General features: G+C 50.0%; 1 protein-coding gene across 5 annotated transcripts in view; it reads left to right on the plus strand.

Annotated features, from left to right (window-relative positions):
- Positions 1-2,848: 2,848 nt before the first annotated feature.
- Positions 2,849-17,565, plus strand: part of BRPF3 (bromodomain and PHD finger containing 3) — a 34,649-nt gene continuing 19,932 nt past the window's right edge. For 3 of the 5 annotated variants that reach the window (XR_015722640.1, XM_087858167.1, XM_087858170.1), the window contains exons 1-7: positions 2,849-3,081; positions 6,197-7,673; positions 10,546-10,702; positions 13,466-13,597; positions 15,612-15,740; positions 16,032-16,344; positions 17,078-17,380. Coding sequence is in view for 4 of the 5 variants with exons in the window: in XM_087858167.1 (XP_087714293.1) it covers positions 6,223-7,673; positions 10,546-10,702; positions 13,466-13,597; positions 15,612-15,740; positions 16,032-16,344; positions 17,078-17,380 (2,485 nt within the window). In the remaining variant the exon portion in view is untranslated. The remainder of the gene's footprint in view (positions 3,082-6,196; positions 7,674-10,545; positions 10,703-13,465; positions 13,598-15,611; positions 15,741-16,031; positions 16,345-17,077; positions 17,381-17,565) is intronic. The other 2 variants (XM_087858168.1, XM_087858169.1) reach the window with 2 other exon arrangements.

Consider the following 17,565-nt stretch of genomic DNA (forward strand, 5'->3'; position numbering starts at 1 on the left):
TTAAAGCTTGTTGTTAGCCTACCTAAACTTTTTCCTTTTTCTAAGCAAACACTGTATTCTTAAACCATTTTCATTATGGCATAAAATGTCACAATGATTCCAACCTCAAACATTCTTCCCATTTATGTTTTCATACTTCTTTTTGCCAAGATCTAAGGAAGGAAGGAATATTCTATTAAAAATAATGTAACAATCCATCAAAGCTTATTTTCTTTCATCGTACATATTTTATTAATCCAGTAGTATTGCATCTGAATCTTCAGAGAATTCTTGCCTTGGTAAACTAATGATAACAATAAAGCACTGACAAAGATATTCTGAGATGCTGAAAAAAAATTGAGGGGGAAACTTTTATATTCACGTTTCCTTTTTAGCTCTAAATGGTAATCCTACTCAAATAAGTTAGTTTCTACTCAAAAATGCAAAATTTTGAAAAACTACTATTTGTAAACAAAGGTCTGTGCCTGTGTTTGTTGAACTTAATTGTCATATGGGTTAATGGAAGGGCTGAGGGCTAGTGAATTTAAACTCTTTAAAATAGCTAAAGATTAAAGTTAATTAAATTTAGTGCCTCTGGGATTTTTGATACAAGTTCCAAATTTGTTTTTAATGACATAATTGTCCCATGTTACATTTAAGATTACATCATTGTGAACTGGTTATGTGTGGAGTTACAACAGAAACCAATCCCAAATGTCAAAAATAAGTAAAAAAGGTCAAAAATAAATGTCAAAAAATAAAAGTTGAGGACAACTGTAATGTTACCATTAAGAAAGTGGAAGTCGAAAATAGAAGAGAAGCACTCCGTTGAATAAGGTCTTCCTATGAAAACTTTGAATAGAAAGACCTGGAAATCAAATGTATTAACTTCATGCTTTTTCAAGCATATTTAAATCATTATTTTATACTTACTGTTGCATGTGAAAACCAATGCATTTTCCCAAGGTATCTCTTCATTAACTTTAGTGGAAAAAAGATAGCTCCCAATCACACAAATGAGAACTGTGCTAAATAAATTTTGTGAATATTTACCAAGAAATAAAAGTTACTAGTCATATGTATAAATGGATATAGTTCATATTTTAAAAGAACAAGAAATGAAATTCAGTATTCTTGTTTCTTTTAGTCTTCAGGGTTTTGGCTTTTTTTTCCCCCCTTAACTAAAAGTAATTGTAATATTCTCTCGCCTCTGGGGCTTTCCCTTCCACAATTAATCATCTTTTATCTACACCTTCCCTCCAAATGATTATTCCCCCTAGTCCTAGAACACTTGGCATTAATTCATACTCCTTCATCATTACAGTTTTCAAAACATCGCCCTGCCCTTGCTTAGCTCCACAAGACACTCCCTTTTCTTTCAGAAAATTGGTTAACAGAAAAATTTTTGCTATCACTGTTACAAGGTGCTACCATGTAATCAGAAAAACATCTTTGTAATACAAATTAGCTTTCTTACTTTCATCAAATTTTCAAATTCAAACCACAATTTTTTAAATTCCTTAGGGTAATGAACATCTATACTTCAAAAGTAGCAATAACCCCCCCCCCCCCCGTTTAAACATTTGGAAGACCTGCATCCTAAGACTATCTTTCATCCTCTGACTTGAATTGGTGTCCTTGATCATCAGAACCAAGCAAGAAATTGTGAAAAGTCTCACCAAGCTACACCACCAGCGCGGGCAGAGGTAACGCTTTCAAAATATGTCATTCATCTTCACATTTAAAGGCAGTCTATCCATATATCTTTTATACACATCATTAAATATTGGTACTTAAGACTTCAGTCATATGAGGTAAGCTTTCTGATTTATAGGCTAAGGGGGGGGGGGTGGCAAAGAAGTCATCTCCTCTTCTTAAATTTTACTTATCGAAACAAAAGCCAGTCTGATCATCTGAAAGTCTGAAGTTGCCATTTGTCAAGAGTCTTTTAGAAAGCCGCTTATTGCATTAAATTAACCGATTCCTAGCCAAATCAGGTTTAAGGAGAGAGAGTTTCCCATGTCTACAGTGACAAACGAGTTACCAGAAGTCCTTAAGTAGACTGTCAAACTTTTATGTTTACTCTTTTTAAACACATAGGGGAGAGAATAGCACATAACGAAAAGTCAGGTCTGTTTCTTAAGAAGGATGTCCTATGGGGAACAAGACGCTCACCTGTATACAACAGAGGGTCTTTTCCGGCTGTCCTCACTGGGGGAGGGGATGGACATCGCTAGACCTTTGTCCTCCGGACCAGAGCACGGCCGGGGAGGGAGGGCGACTTTCTGGGAGTAGTGCAGGCACCTGCACCCCAAAAGACTACAGACCGGTTTTGACTCCAATGACTGCCCTGGCTTAACCTTTGGAGGGGCCCTCTAACTCGGGGAGGGGGTTTGTTGCCCCAAGCCGTAGTCACCTCTCCCGCAGGGTCAGGGGGAAGGAACAAGGGACCACTCTAAAGAGTTAGGGAATCCTTGTCTTTCTCAAGCAGACCCCGACGTCCCCCGCTCCCTTGCGGGCTCGCCCCGCGGCGGGCTGGGCCGGGGTGAGCCTTGGCCGCGGCGGGCGCAGACCCCGTCTCTGCTCGGCGCCCCTGCCGCGTCCGCACCGCCACCGTGAGGCCGAGCCGGGGACGGTGCCCCGTGGCGGCGGCGGCTCCGCGCTCCTCTCCGCGCCGCCCCGGCCGCCGCCGCGCCGGGCACGGGCGGGGGGATTTTCTTCCCGTTCCCCCCTCTTTCGCGCTCTCGCTCCTGTTCAGCGGGAGAGCCCGCGGAGCCAGGGAGGGAGCGAGGGAAGGGGTGGAGGTGGCGGGGGGGAGGCCGGAGGGGCGGATCCTGCCTGGGGGCTGATCCCTCCCTCCCCTCGGCCGGGCTCCGTGGCGGCAGCGGCGGCGGCAGCGGCTTCATTCCCCCTCCTCCCCCGGGAGCGGCGGCGGCGGCCGGGCCGGGGCCCCAGCGCGGGCCGGGAGGGGGCACGGCGGTGGCCACGGAGGCCAGCGCGGGAGGAGGCCGCGCTCCGCTCCCCGGGCCGCGCCGACCTGCTCGACGGCCGGCCCGCCCGCGCCCAGGGGCCCCGAACGGTGGGGCCGGGCCGGCGGCTGAGGTAATGGGGGTGGCAGCGGGGCCGGACAGAGCGAGGGCGGGGGCAGCGGGGCCTACGGGGACCTGGGACTGCGCGGGGGGGGATGGGGAGAGGGAAGCGGGGGGCTAACCGAGCGGGGTGGGGGCGGCGCGAAAGCGCTCTCCTGGAGCGAGGGCGGCGGCGGCGAAGGAGAAGGCGGGTGAGGGGGGAGCTGAAAAGCGAGGACCCCCTCCCGCAGCCGCCATCTTGTTTCCCTCCCCCCCGGCCCTGGCTGGCGAGCCGCCGAGCCCCGCCCCCGCCATGTTCCCCAATTGGTCAGACCAGCGGAGGGTTCCACCCCCTGAGCGTCCCTTGGCCCCCCGGTTTCTCCTGACGGGCAGGTGAGGCGACCAATGGCGGTCGCCTCTCTGCCCCGCTGGTTCGCTGGCGCTAGCTTTCTCTGTCTGAGGGTCGGACTCCGCGTCAGTCTGTCTCTGGCGCGCTCGCCCCCTCCCCTCAGGGGAGGAGGTGTTATTTCCCTCCTTTCTCCTCGGAAGGGTCAAGATTCTTCTGGAAGAGGTGCCTCTTTAAAGGGGCAGGAGCCTTGGCTGGGGCTGTCCCCTGTCTCATGAGTCTCTCGTGGGGTACAGGAGATACAGTCGAATTGCAGAAACTCCTCGTTCTTCGGGGACCTGGGTGGGGTGGGCGAGTGGGGGCTCAGGGGTTACTGAGGAGACCTGGGGGTGTTGCGGGTATTTGGTGGTGTGTTTGTGGGAAGGGCTGCGTGGGTTGAGAAACTCCCGCCAAAAAATTGGACTGTAAGCTCCTTGTGGGCGAAAGTCATTTCCTCAACAGCAGCCCTTCCCTCTCCAGAATTTGCCCCCCCCCCCCCGCCCGGTGTCTAGAGCCTCGGTTGAGACAAGAGGTTTTCAGTAGATACTTGCTGCTTGGGTGAAGAGCTACCCCAGACTGCCAAGGGGGTAGCAGGTAGGGAGGAAGAACATACGACACTTTAACAAAGGAGGCTCCACACCCTCCGTCTAAACTATTTCAGGTTAGTATTGAGGTAGTTTTTCACACCTTTGCAAGGATCTCCCTGCCCATGAGGGCGTGGGGGCAGTGAAGCAGGTCTGTTGGCCTGGGGTACCCCCAGGGAGTTGGCATTTGTCGGGCATGTAGTGGCCAAGGGCCTCTGGAACCTGGACAGAATTGCTGTGATGATTCTGTTGCCTTTTGTTCCAAATGGGGTGTGTGCCTGCCTGGCACTGTTCCTCAGCCAAGTTGTTTGTTTGTTTGTTTGTTTGTTTCAGTCACACTTTGGGATTGGAAAGCCTTTTAAATAAGGATGTTAATACTACCTTATTAACGTATAGCAACGCTTAAGAGGTAGATTTAATTTTCATTTTACTGGGGAGTCTGGAGGCACAGAGAGATTAAGTGACTTTCTCCTGGTCACACAGGGCCAAGATTAGAACCTAGAGTGCCCCAGAGCCTCCTTTTGTACCAGACCATGGCATCTCCGTGGTGTTCTTCCCCGTGAGATGAGTTCAATACATCATCCGGGTTTGAATTGTAGCTTTCTTTCGGTTGAGCGACACCTTTCTGAGCTTGTTTCTTCATCTGTAAAATGGAGATGATAATATCTATTCTACTTCCCAAACTAGTTGAGAGAAATATTAAAAGTAAAAGGGATTGGGCCACCTGGCTGACTCAGTGGAGCACGCAGCTCTTGATCTCAGAGTTGTGAGTTCAAGCCCCACGTTGAGGTAGAGACTACTTAAAATTTTTTTAAAAAATAAAATCTTTAAAAAAAGTAAAGGATTTATAGTTTGCAAAAGTGTGCTAAATTATCATCATCATCTCTGCTTTATAGATAAAGGTGGTAGATCCTACAGCCAAGGTGACAAACTCTTCTTCTCTTTGAAATCCTCTCGCTGTACCTTTCCAGGTCTCTGCCCACACCTTGGGGCACCATATCTCCCAATGTCCTTCCTGGTAGTGATGGCCTCAGTAACTGCTACCACAGCTCTTTATGAGCTTGTCGTAGTTCCGTTTCCTCAGAGAATGATGTGGGAAACTTTAGGGCTTTCTCCTTGCTCTACAAGGGTAGACTAGATGTAAGTATTTGGGAAGAGAGGAACTTTTGAAGTAACAGTGCATTGAGAGTTTACCTCAGATATTGCCCCAGTCACCTTGGCAGTAGGTGCAATGAGGGTCCCACATAGGCCACTTAAAACTTCAGTGCCACGTGGGGCCATTCCCAGAGCTTCCAGTGTTTCTGCTTAGAGATGTACCAGCCAGTGCATCCTGAATGCTGCCTTTTCCAGAAAAAACCCTGTATACTGTAGTTTGAAGTCTAGACCACATAGCAGACATTTCAGGTGCCTTCACCTCTTCTGCCCTGGGCGTGGTCAGGGGATAGAGTTTCTGATCATTGTAAGATGGGTTGGGAGAAGGCTCTAGACCTATGAGATTTTGATCCTGTGATGGGGCCACTGGTCATGTACAGAGCTTGAAAGTGGGTGCTATTTGTTTTCTTTTTTTCTGAACCCTGGACCTCCCCCTCCTTTTCCATATTTAGCTACCCCACACCCTTATGTACATAAATGTCTCTCCATGTTGTATTGTGATGATCTGTTTACTTTTCTGTCCCTTCAGTTAGATGGAGCACCTGGAGGGCAGGGATCATGCATGTTGGATTTCTCCTTTCGTGCAACTAGTACTTATTGAGTGCATGCTTACATAGGAGCCAGGCATCATTCCAGGTGATGGGGATACAGTGGTGAACAAGATAGTCAAAAATATTTCCCCTCATGGAGCTTATATTTCAGTGTAAGGAAGCAAACATTCATGATAAATAGGCAAATTACATAGCATAATAAAAAATGGGGAGTGTTACAGTGAAAAATAAAGCAGAATGAAAGATTTTCTGGTGGGGGGAAAGAGCTTTGCAGTTTTAGATAAGAGTGCTCAGAGAGGATCTCACTGAGAAGCAGTGTTTGTGAAAACACTTGAAGGAGCAAGCCGTGTGGATGTCTGAAGGGCAGGATGTTCACACAGAGGGGAGAGACAGTCATCTTGGTGGCCACTCGAACAGATGGAAGGGTGAGTGAGTGTAGGCCTGAACCTTCAGTTCAGTCTCCTGGTTTCTCCTTAGGCCTGTCCCCTTGGTTCCCAGGTGCCATGAGGAAGCCTCGCCGGAAGTCGCGGCAGAATGCCGAGGGCCGGCGCTCCCCATCCCCCTACAGTCTGAAGTGCTCACCTACTCGGGAGACCTTGACATATGCCCAGGCCCAGCGGATCGTCGAGGTGGACATTGATGGACGCCTGCATCGAATCAGCATCTATGACCCACTCAAGATCATCACAGAGGATGAGCTGACCGCCCAGGATATCACCGAATGCAATAGCAACAAGGAAAACAGTGAGCAGCCTCAGTTCCCTGGCAAGTCCAAAAAACCCTCCTCCAAGGGCAAGAAGAAGGAGTCCTGTTCCAAGCATGCGTCCGGCACTTCCTTCCACCTGCCGCAACCCAGCTTTCGCATGTTGGACTCCGGCAGCCAGCCAGAAGCGCCCCCGCTGCCTGCTGCCTACTACCGCTACATCGAGAAGCCGCCTGAAGACCTGGATGCAGAGGTGGAGTATGACATGGATGAGGAAGACCTTGCCTGGCTGGACATGGTGAATGAGAAGCGGCGTGTAGATGGGCACAGTTTGGTGTCAGCAGACACCTTCGAGCTGCTGGTAGACCGGCTTGAGAAGGAGTCATACTTGGAGAGTCGCAGCAGTGGGGCCCAGCAGTCACTTATTGACGAAGACGCCTTTTGCTGTGTGTGCCTGGACGACGAATGCCACAACAGCAACGTCATTCTCTTCTGTGACATCTGCAACCTGGCTGTACACCAGGAGTGCTACGGTGTCCCCTACATCCCCGAGGGCCAATGGCTATGCCGCTGCTGCCTACAGTCTCCCTCCCGGCCTGTGGATTGCGTCCTCTGCCCCAATAAGGGCGGCGCCTTCAAACAGACCAGCGATGGGCACTGGGCGCACGTGGTGTGTGCCATCTGGATCCCTGAAGTCTGCTTCGCTAACACCGTGTTCCTGGAGCCCATTGAGGGCATCGACAACATCCCACCTGCCCGCTGGAAACTAACCTGCTATATCTGCAAGCAGAAGGGGCTGGGGGCAGCCATCCAGTGCCATAAGGTGAACTGCTACACAGCCTTTCATGTGACATGTGCACAGCGGGCTGGGCTCTTCATGAAGATTGAGCCCATGCGTGAGACCAGCCTCAACGGCACCATCTTCACAGTACGCAAGACCGCCTACTGTGAGGCCCACTCGCCGCCAGGTGCTGCCACTGCTAGGAGGAAGGGTGACTCCCCTGGGAGCCTCAGTGAGGCTGGGGATGAGGAAGGGCTGAAGGAAGGCTGTGGAGAGGAAGAAGAGAAGGAAGAGGTGGAAGAGGAGGAGGAAGATGAAGGCCAGGGTGGGGTAGGTGGCCCCCTCAAGGGGGTGCCCAAGAAGAACAAGATGACTTTGAAGCAGAAGATCAAGAAGGAGCCGGAGGAAGTGGGCCGAGATACGCCCTCCACTGTCCCCATGGTCACTGTCCCACAGATACCCTCTTATAGGTAAGCCTGCCCAGGAGGGCTCCCCATGGACCGATGGTTTCTTCTTGGCCTGGTGTTGGCCCTGAGCCAGGACCTCCTTCCCCAAGCATGGTTGGTGAACGTTTGTTCTCTTCTGTGCCCTCAAATTTAGACTTCTCCTTTGGACCCTGGTCTGGTTTGTGGTTTTGATTGTGCCCTGAGAGCAATGTGTTTCCTTTGCTTCAAGGTGAGACAGACAGTTAAGTTGCTTAGAAACCCAGGTGAAGGGTGTCTAAAGCAGTATTTTTCAACAGGTGCACAAGTGGCATTTGGGACAGGATACTTCTTCATTATTAGGACTGTCCCATAGATTTCTCAGTGTTTAGCATCCCTGATCTTTGTCTGTAAGCACCATTTGCATCCCTTCCCTCATTGCGTGGTCTTTGTAACAAACTCAGACACTCCCCACATATGTTACCAAAAACCCCCGTGGGGATAGAACTGAGAGAACCTCTGTTTCAGGGGGTCAGTATGGGTGTCTGCTGCCCAGAAAGCTCTGTTCTGGGAATGATGGGGGCTTTGTGTGAGGGGCTGGTGGTGTGGGGAAGACATGCTGTTTCTCTTGAGAAGCTTTCAGATTTAGGGGAAAGAGGCTTACTCGGTTTAGCTGTATAGTTAAGCCACCTTTGTCCCTACTGAGTCTATAGAGGGACCATTGTACCTCTTTTGAACCATCAGAGAAGTAGCTGTTAGAGGGCAGAAAAGCAAAAGACCAGAAAGATTTTTCCAGTGGAAGCTCATCTCAAGGGTGATATTTTTTAGAAAGTAAACAGTGTTAGAGCAGGAAGGAATCTTGGAGATTATTGATCTAATGTAGTCCTTGCACCTTCTCCCATACCCCCAGATGAAGAAACTGCAGCCACAGGAGGTAAAGTTGTTCACTCCTTTGTTCATTCAATGAGGTGTTTATTGAGCACTTACTATATGCCAAGTCCTGTTCAAAGGGCTGGAACCAGATGGGAAGCACAGAACCTAACCACAAGCTGGGGCTCATCATGCCTCCAGGCTCTGTTCCTATTGTCTGTTTCTCTTGTTGAAAAGGCTAGGCAGAAAAGAGTGCTGGAGGGTAGTGGGGAATAAGTTGTTGTAAGGGGAACAGGCAGCCAGACTTCTCAGTCTGGGAAGGAGACACAAGAGTGGAGAAGAGCGGGAGGGAGAGGCTCTTGAGGCTAGAGTTAGAATTCAGTCAACTGGAAGTGTCTTCTAGTCACAGAGCTGTTGTAGGCTACCCTCTTCCCTGTTGTTGAGTTGGTCCATGCTTAGTAACATCTGTAGGGTCACTGTGCCCTTGGACTAGACTTTTTGGTTGTCACGTCTGCTCTGATGTGTCTTGTAGGGGCCAGCATAGCATGCTGGCTAAGAAAAAAACCAGACAGACCTGCTTTTGACTCCTGCTCCTGTCACTACCTGTGTGACCTTTGGCAGGTTACTTCTTTAAGCCTTATTTCTTTGTAAATGAGCCTCACAGGGTTGTTGTGGGAAATAAATGTAATGATATAAGTAAAGCACTTAGCACAGTGCCTGGTAAATAGTAAGCGCTCAATAAACGGTGGCTATTGCTGCTGCTGCTGTTTTTTATTCTTTTCCCTACCTGCACAGATGCTGTGGGAACCCTCCATGGCCAAGAGGTTGTAGTGGGAGGGGGCTGCCTGCATCTGGGCAGGTGTGCTTGGCATGGGCATTGGTGGGGGATCTGTTCTTTGGGGAAAGGCCTAGGCCTTGATTTGGTAAGCTTGGCTTTGGGGCAGGAACGTCTGACTGTGGAAAGGTGCACGGCCTGGGTGAGCAACGTCCAGCCCACCATGCCCATTCTTAGCTTCTACTTTCTTGTTTAGCCACACTTCTCTTCCTTTCAGTGGAGTGAGATGAACAGAAAAAGTGGAGGAAACACAACAGGGGTACGGAGGCCTTGCTTACTCTGGAGAACCAACTTTGGGACATAGGATGGTGTAGCAGAGAGATCATTGATTCACATCCTGTACAGCTCCACCATCTTTTAACCGCATTAGTGACTTCGAGAGTTATCCAGCGTCTATTTCTAAGCCGCCTTTCCATCTTTTGTTACCGTGAGACTAATGTTACCAATCTTGCAACAGGGCTATTAGGATAAAGATTATAGGCTCTCATTAATTCCTACCCTTTTCACTTCCACCCTCTCACCCCACCCCACCCCCGCCCCCATGTATTATTGGCTTAAATCCTGACCTTAAGACTTCTCTGTTGGGTTAGTTTAGCCAGCTAAGTTTTCAGGTGCTCCATCCTCTTTCCCAGTTTTTTTTTTCCCATTTCATTCAAAATTAGACATTTTTAGGCTGCTGAGATCTTTAATGAAAAACCAGAGGTCAGGCAGCTCCAAGGTGTTGCATCTGAGCTCAGAAAGCAGTAGCCTGGTGTACTTCTACTTAGTTTCCCTTCCAGCTTCCCTGTGGGCTAGTCCCTGGTCTGGGGGGACCCTCAGCCACAGGGCGGAGGAAGTAGTGACCACATTGCCCACGGTTTACTCAAGTTCCTGTTCTTTTTTTGATGCCTTTATCAAGAGTTCAGGGCACAGGCCTGTTTCCCAGGAGTCCAGGACCGCAGGAAACAGAGTTCCTGGGAGAGGGTTCTTTTGGAGAATCAGGACTATAAGGTAGGAGGTGGAAAATCAAGTGATATTTCTATCTCATGCTGAATCTGAGCTGCTTAACTTTGCTGTCTTTTTTTAAGCCTTTCTCTGAGGTGAGGCATTTGGCCACTTTATTCAGTCTTCTTATATATATATAAGTTTTGGAAATGAACCCAGGGTCTGAAGAGGAGGCTGTCATCAGGGCTGCCCACTGACCTTGTCTTTCACTTCCCTGTGCCTCTACTCAAGGTTGAACAAGATCTGTAGTGGTCTCTCCTTTCAGAGGAAAAACCAGTTCATACAGCGGCTTCACAACTACTGGCTATTGAAGAGGCAGGCACGGAATGGCGTCCCCCTCATCCGGCGCCTGCATTCCCACCTGCAGTCCCAAAGAAATGCCGAGCAGGTAGGTGAAGTGATGGAAGGTGGTGGAGGAGATGGAGTGTGAAGGAGAAAGAGGGATGGTTGGGGCACCCCTCCTGAGCCCCCTGCAGAGCCTTTGCCTAAGTGGTCACCCCTCCAGGTGGCATCTCCCAGGAACAACCTCCAGCATGTAGAGAGCTCTTGGGCCCAGACAGCAGCTCCTTCTGGATGGGAGAGGCTTGACTTTGAAGCAAATTCTAGGGGAGAGTGGAGAGCAAGCCCAGCTTTCCATATATGTGAGGAAAACCTCATAGACATGGCAGAAAGGAAGAAGTGGGTTGAGTGAGGGCCAGGAGGCCGCATTGCATGAATTAGGACAAGGAGCACTTTCCTTAAGACACTATACTGACATATGCCAAAAAACGTTTCATAGAAAACACACAGATGTGGGGCGCCCGGGTAGCGCAGTCGTTAGGCGGCTGCCTTCGGCTCAGGGCGTGATCCCGGCATTCTGGGATCGAGTCCCACATCGGGCTCCTCCGCTGGGAGCCTGCTTCTTCCTCTCCCACTCCCCCTGCTTGTATTCCCTCTCTCGCTGGCTGTCTATCTCTGTCAAATAAATAAAATAAAAAATCTTTAAAAGAAAAGAAAACACACAGATGTGCCATCTAAGTTGTAGCACAGAGCCTGGCCGGTCATGGTGGCCTTTTAGTCACGGAGCTGTTGCATGTTTATAGTATTTTCTGAGTTGGTTGGAGGCCTCCTGAATTTTTTCTTTTTTTTTTTTTTTACCATTTTTAGTTCTTTTTCCCTCCTCACTTGCTCCATTACTTCTGCCTTGTAATATTTCCACACTGCCACCCCAGAGATGAAGCAATCTTTTACGCGACTCTGATGCCCTCTGAGTTCTATCTGATTTCACTTTGCCTCTTGTAACTAAAGTCTTGAAGTGCAAGTCTGCATCTGGTCCTTCCTTGAAGTGGTCTGCCTGCTCCCCTGTAGGCTCCCCTAGAACATCAGCCACCTCCTCCCAGCCCAGCGAGCTTTACCTCACATTCTCACTGTATTGGCCATTGGGCTGCATTGGACACCATGGATCACCTTGTCTTAGAGCTTCTCTATGACCCTATTTCCCTCCTCCTCCATCCGGCTGACTGCACCTCCTGCTGACCCGACTTTTTACTCCTCAGTAGTAACATTCCCAGGGGTTCTGCCGCCTGCCCATTTGCTGGGAGAGCTTGTGCACCCTCATAGTTGTAAATAAGTGTGGCAATAGCTCCACGTTTCTTGTTTTGTCCTCCTCCCTTTTTTCTGCCCTCAGTCCCTCTGGGGTGGGGAAATCACAGATGTCCATGTTCTTGTTGTTTCCTAGAATTCAGATATTGGAAACTGAATTCAGTTCCTTCCTCTTGGTAAACATATTTTCCCATTTTTTTTTAAAGATTTATTTATTTAATTGAGAGAAAGAGAGCAAGGGGAAGGGCAGAGGATGAGAATCCTCAAGCAGACTCCCCACTGACCTCGGAGCCTGACATGGGGCTTGATCCCACAAGACCATGACCTGAGCCGAAATCAAGCGCTGGACACTTAGCCGACTGAGCCACCCAGACACCCCCTCCCCATTACTGACATGGAACCTTCTCCCTCCTGACCTCAGACATTCCCCATCTTGGAGTTATTTGTGATTCTTCCCTCCATGACAAGCCAGTCAGTCATCCCTTATGCTATTTTGGGGGGAGTTTATCAGTGTATGGTCCTTTGTCTCCATTCTACAGCTCCCCTGCTCACCCATCCCCACCCCCCCATTTCAGCAATAGCTTTCTAGGTAGTCTTCCACCTCTAATTCTTTCTTCACTGTGCAACTGATACTGTCTTACACACTATTTTCCAGAATATATTCCTTTTATAGAACATATTCCCCCTCTCCAGACAGGCCACATCCAGGTTCCTTTGCCTAGAGTTGAGGCTTCTTATCAGCTGAATCCTGGATATTCCTTGTCTTTTGTGGTTCTCCAGCTTGTCTGCTCTGGCCAGGCCATTTTTTTCACCAAGCAAAGAATCATTAATTCTGCCTTCACGCTTCTTCCCTGGGGTCTCTTTTGTTCCAGCAGAGACCTTCCTTACTGCTTTGTTCACCTATATCCATCAGCATGTGAAACCCTAGTAAGATTGCTTCCTTGGGAAGCCTTCCCTGACCCAACCCCAACCTGCTCAGATCCTCTCTATTTTATATCCTCTCAGCATTTTATACGTAGTTTATCTGTTGAGTTTTTATATGTTTGTGCTGCTATGCCCTTGTGTTTCAACCCCTGGGCCTCTTCTTCCCTTAACTCTCCTATAACCTCTTCTAGGGCAGGAGTCATGTTTTTTGGTGCTGGTGGTATTTTAAAGTATGTTCAAGTCAGTTAGTACAAGCTTGTAGTAAGAACTTCACGTTGTTTTCTAGCCAAGTGGCAGCTCTCGGGTGAAATTCTTTCCACCCCAAGGTGTCTGTTAGTTTCCTTCTGAAATTCTTTCCAGCCCCGAGGGGCATAGCTGCCCCCTGTCATCCTCAGGGGGTGGGGAAGCAGTCCCAGCTCTCATTCCAGCAGTGGTTATCTCGGGGCAGTTAAGAAACATTGCTGCAAGGCTGGGGGAGCGCAGGAGGAAGGCATGGGGCAGAGAGGAGGCGAAAGGGCTCTCAGGAACGTGGATCAGCCAGGGTGCGGGGCCCTTACCTATCAAGACCCTGTGAGGCTGGAACAGGGAGAGGACTGGGCAGGAAGCAGGCCTCCAGCTCCTCTCCCCTTTCCCTTCCTTCCTGCAGCGAGAGCAGGACGAGAAGACAAGTGCAGTGAAGGAAGAGCTAAAATACTGGCAGAAGCTCCGGCATGACTTGGAGCGGGCGCGACTGCTGATTGAGCTGATTCGGAAAAGGGAGAAGCTCAAGCGGGAACAGGTGGGGACGAGCCCTCAGCCCCAAGCTCTTGTTCAAGATCTTTTTCTCCCACTGTCAGTGTGGCATCAGGAGAGCCGGGAGCCTCTGCCTGGTGTCCGCTTCCTCCCGTTCCTGCCCAGCACTGGGGGCTCCAAGGCCTGCTGGTCTGTATTGGGTATGATGCCACACATGGCTTCTAACCTGGGGGATTCAGCGTCTGGTGGCCTCATGCCGAGGCTTATTATCATATGCCTGGGCCCATCCCTGGAGTTTTTGACTCAAAATCTCAGACGGAGTCTGGTCTTGAGTATTTTGAAAAGCTGCTCAGACCATTCTGATGGGCATCACTGCTGGCCTGGGGTTTTCACTTGGCCCTTAAAACACTTACAGTCTTGACTCATTCAAATTTCTGACCTCTAGCCAAGTAGGGTCTCAGCCTCTAAGCATGGGGAATGTTGAGGGAGATAGTGTCATGCAGGGGTTGGGAATATGAGCTGTGGCACCAGACTACCTGGGTTTAAGTCCTGGTTCTGCCACTTAGTGGTCGCGTGACATTGGGTAAGTTGCTTAATCTCCTTATACCTCAGTTTCCTCGACTGCAAAATGGGGGTAAAAATAGAACCCACGTATAAGGTTATGAAGAGGAGATGACTTAGTGTATATATAAAGATCTTAGAACAGTGCCTGGCACGTAGTAGGGGCTATAGAAGTGTCAGCTGCTGTCATCATCATCATTATTGATAGTCTTTGCCTCCCTGAAGTGTCCACTGGCACACTCTGCACATGGCAGAGAGTGAATACTATTAATTGAATGAACGACGAGCCAAAGCTGTTCCCTCCAGTCTAGGAATAGCAGCTGTAACTTGTATGCTTCAGAGGCCTGGGTTAAAGATGTTCCTTTCTCTCTTCTCCAAACCCTCCTTCACTGTTCAGCCCCAGCACGAGCCCTTCTCTCAGAGGCCTGTAGCCTCCATTTCCACCTCTGAGACTGGGCAGCTCTTGCCATACCTAGCATGAGTGGGTGGCATGGAGGGCATCTCAGGACCTTCTCCACAGATTCAAACTGCCTGTGCCATCCCAGGCCTGGTCCCACAGCTGAGCTTTGCTTCTTGCCTGTGGTTCAGAGAAATAAAAGGGAAAAGGAAGCTGGCAGACCTGTTTTGATGTCACCAGGAGGAAGGAACGTTTCATAGCCTAATCCATGGCTTCCCAACCTTGTAACATTAGGGCATACACAGAAAATCACATGTGTGCAACATACCACTGTAAATGCACAAGGCTGCTGCTGCCTGAGGAGGTGAGTCTCCAGGCCCCGGTTATCCCGGGCCAGTCCAGATGCCCCAAGGGCCAATGGGATCAATATCTCAGCATACTAAGAATTTTGGCCCGAGTCACATTTTAAATCATCAGTGTGGTCTTTGAACGAAGTCAGACCTGGGTTCAAATCCTGTCTTGTCGGGTTAGTGACTCCTCATGCTCTTTCCAAACCTCAGATTCCATATTTGTAAAATGGGGATAATAGCCATTTCCCCTTCAGGGTTATTATGATGATTAACTGAGGTAATCTAAGTAGAGAGGCAGTGTGGCATAGTAGTCAAGAGCACACACTGTGGAATCAGACTGTCTAGGACTGAATTCCTAATCTGCCCATTGTTGGCTGTGTAGCCTCAGGCCATTTACTTCGTCTCGCCGTGCGTCAGTTGCCTCTTTGTAAAATACCTCATCTGTAGCTACCCTATATACTTGTTATATTATATAAAATGCTTAGAATGTTATTTGGCATTTAGGAAGGACTATGAAAGCATTAACTTAGTATTGTAAGTTTTTGGTACGGTGCTTGATAATAGGAAACAGTCATAACCTGGTAGCTGTTGGTCATTATTTCTAGGCTGAGGGCTGGTGATCGCTCCCCACATACTGGTCAGCTTAATACCCTGTGAAAATTTGTTGTACATGATTGGTGAAAGTCAAGTTATTAAGAAGTTGGGTGCGTCTTTGCAGGGGGTGTCCTGATATCTTTGCACCTTCTCCACAGGTCAAGGTCCAGCAGGCTGCCATGGAGCTGGAGCTGATGCCATTCAACGTTCTGCTGAGGACCACACTGGACTTGCTGCAAGAGAAGGATCCGGCACACATCTTTGCCGAACCTGTCAACCTGAGTGAGGCAAGTTCCCTCACCACTTCCCAAACAGCGAGCCCCTCCTGGACTAGAAACAGGGTCTGAGTAGGCCAGGAAGGGGTTGGGCCGCAGGGTGGACAAAACCTGGGGGTTTCTGGCAAAGCTGGTAGACTTGCTCATGGTGAGAGGTCAGCAGGCCAGCGGGGGCCAGGGCCCTGGGGCTCTGCCTGAGCCAGCCTGCCAAACCAGAAAACGGGGAGGCAAGAGTGCCGGTGAAGGGTGCACCTGTTTGGCTAGTAAATGGTTGTTGTAATTGTACAGGTTTTATATGTTTAGGTTCCAGATTACCTGGAATTCATATCCAAGCCAATGGATTTTTCTACTATGAGGCGGAAGCTGGAGTCTCACCTGTACCGCACCTTGGAGGAGTTTGAGGAGGACTTTAACCTTATAGTTACCAACTGCATGAAGTATAATGCTAAAGACACAATTTTCCACCGAGCAGCTGTCCGCCTGCGGGACCTGGGAGGGGCCATCCTGCGGCATGCTCGGCGGCAGGCAGAGAACATCGGCTATGACCCCGAGAGGGGCACCCATTTGCCTGAGTCACCCAAATTGGAGGACTTTTACCGCTTCTCCTGGGAAGACGGTGAGAAGCCTGGATGGGTGGGGAGAAGAGGGACCAGGAGGAGGCACAGGGACGGAGCCCAGAGAGCCAGGGATCGGGGTGGGCCTTGGAGCTATATAGGGTAGACACGAGAAGAAGAATTGAGGGTAGGCACAGGCTGGGATATACCTGCATGTGGCTGCAATAGTTCTAAGAGTTAAAGTTTAACTAATTCACTGAGTATTTCTTGAGTGGCAGGAAAGGGAATCAGGTACTAGCTGTCTGTTTGAAAAGCTAAATCCTTACCAGGGGTCTTCCTCTTCTGGACGCCCTCTCTGTGGCATGGGAGCATGGGGCAGGGAGAGTGCAATGCTGGTGTATGTCTGGCTCTTTCAAAGGAGTGCAGGTAGAGGAGCAGGAAAATGGACTTCCCTCTGAGCCCCGCACTCTGCCTGCCCCTGCTCTCTGCTTCTCGATGGCAGCAGCCAGTCACTCAGGCCAGGGGATTGCCAAGTGCCTCGTGCCTGCTCCACGGAGCCTGTAATTATGACTGTGAACTGCTTCCTGCAGATGTTTCCCAGATTCTGACCTTGTCCCTGTGGCTGCCCTCCGGGCAGTGGTGTTACCAGAGCCAAGGCCCCACAGTGACGCTGCTGGAAGCCACTGGCCCAGGCATTCCAGGAGAATATTTTGCATCCGAAGGATTCGGTCCCTTCCCCTTGCCCTGGGCTGGGCAGGTCCTTCAGCCCCTTCTGTCCTCCCTTCTCCCTGGCAGTGGACAACATCCTCATCCCAGAGAACCGGGCCCATTTGTCCCCGGAGGTGCAGCTGAAGGAGCTGCTGGAGAAATTGGACCTGGTGAGCGCCATGCGGTCCAGTGGGGCCCGGACCCGCCGTGTCCGCCTACTGCGCAGGGAGATCAATGCCCTTCGGCAGAAGCTGGCGCAGCCACCACCACCACAGCCACCATCACTGAACAAGACTGTGTCCAATGGGGAGCTGCCAGCAGGGCCCCAGGGGGATGCGGCTGTGCTGGAGCAGGCCCCACAGGAGGAGCCAGAAGACGATGGGGACAGAGGTGAGAGACAGGGGCATTAGAGGGGTTGGAGACCAAGGTAACAGAGTAAGGGTTAAGCTGAAATCCCATAGTGGAAGCATCCTTCCCTGAGTTTAGGTCTGACCCTCGTGGGCAAGCACAAACCCTTAGAGGGTCACACTTCCATATATCCAGGGATGATATCCAAGATATTTAATAATCACTAG

Source organism: Ursus americanus, chromosome 32, assembly GCF_024610735.1.
Source record: "Ursus americanus isolate L20-20 chromosome 32, mUrsAme1.1.p, whole genome shotgun sequence".
Classification (NCBI taxonomy): Eukaryota; Metazoa; Chordata; class Mammalia; order Carnivora; family Ursidae; genus Ursus; species Ursus americanus.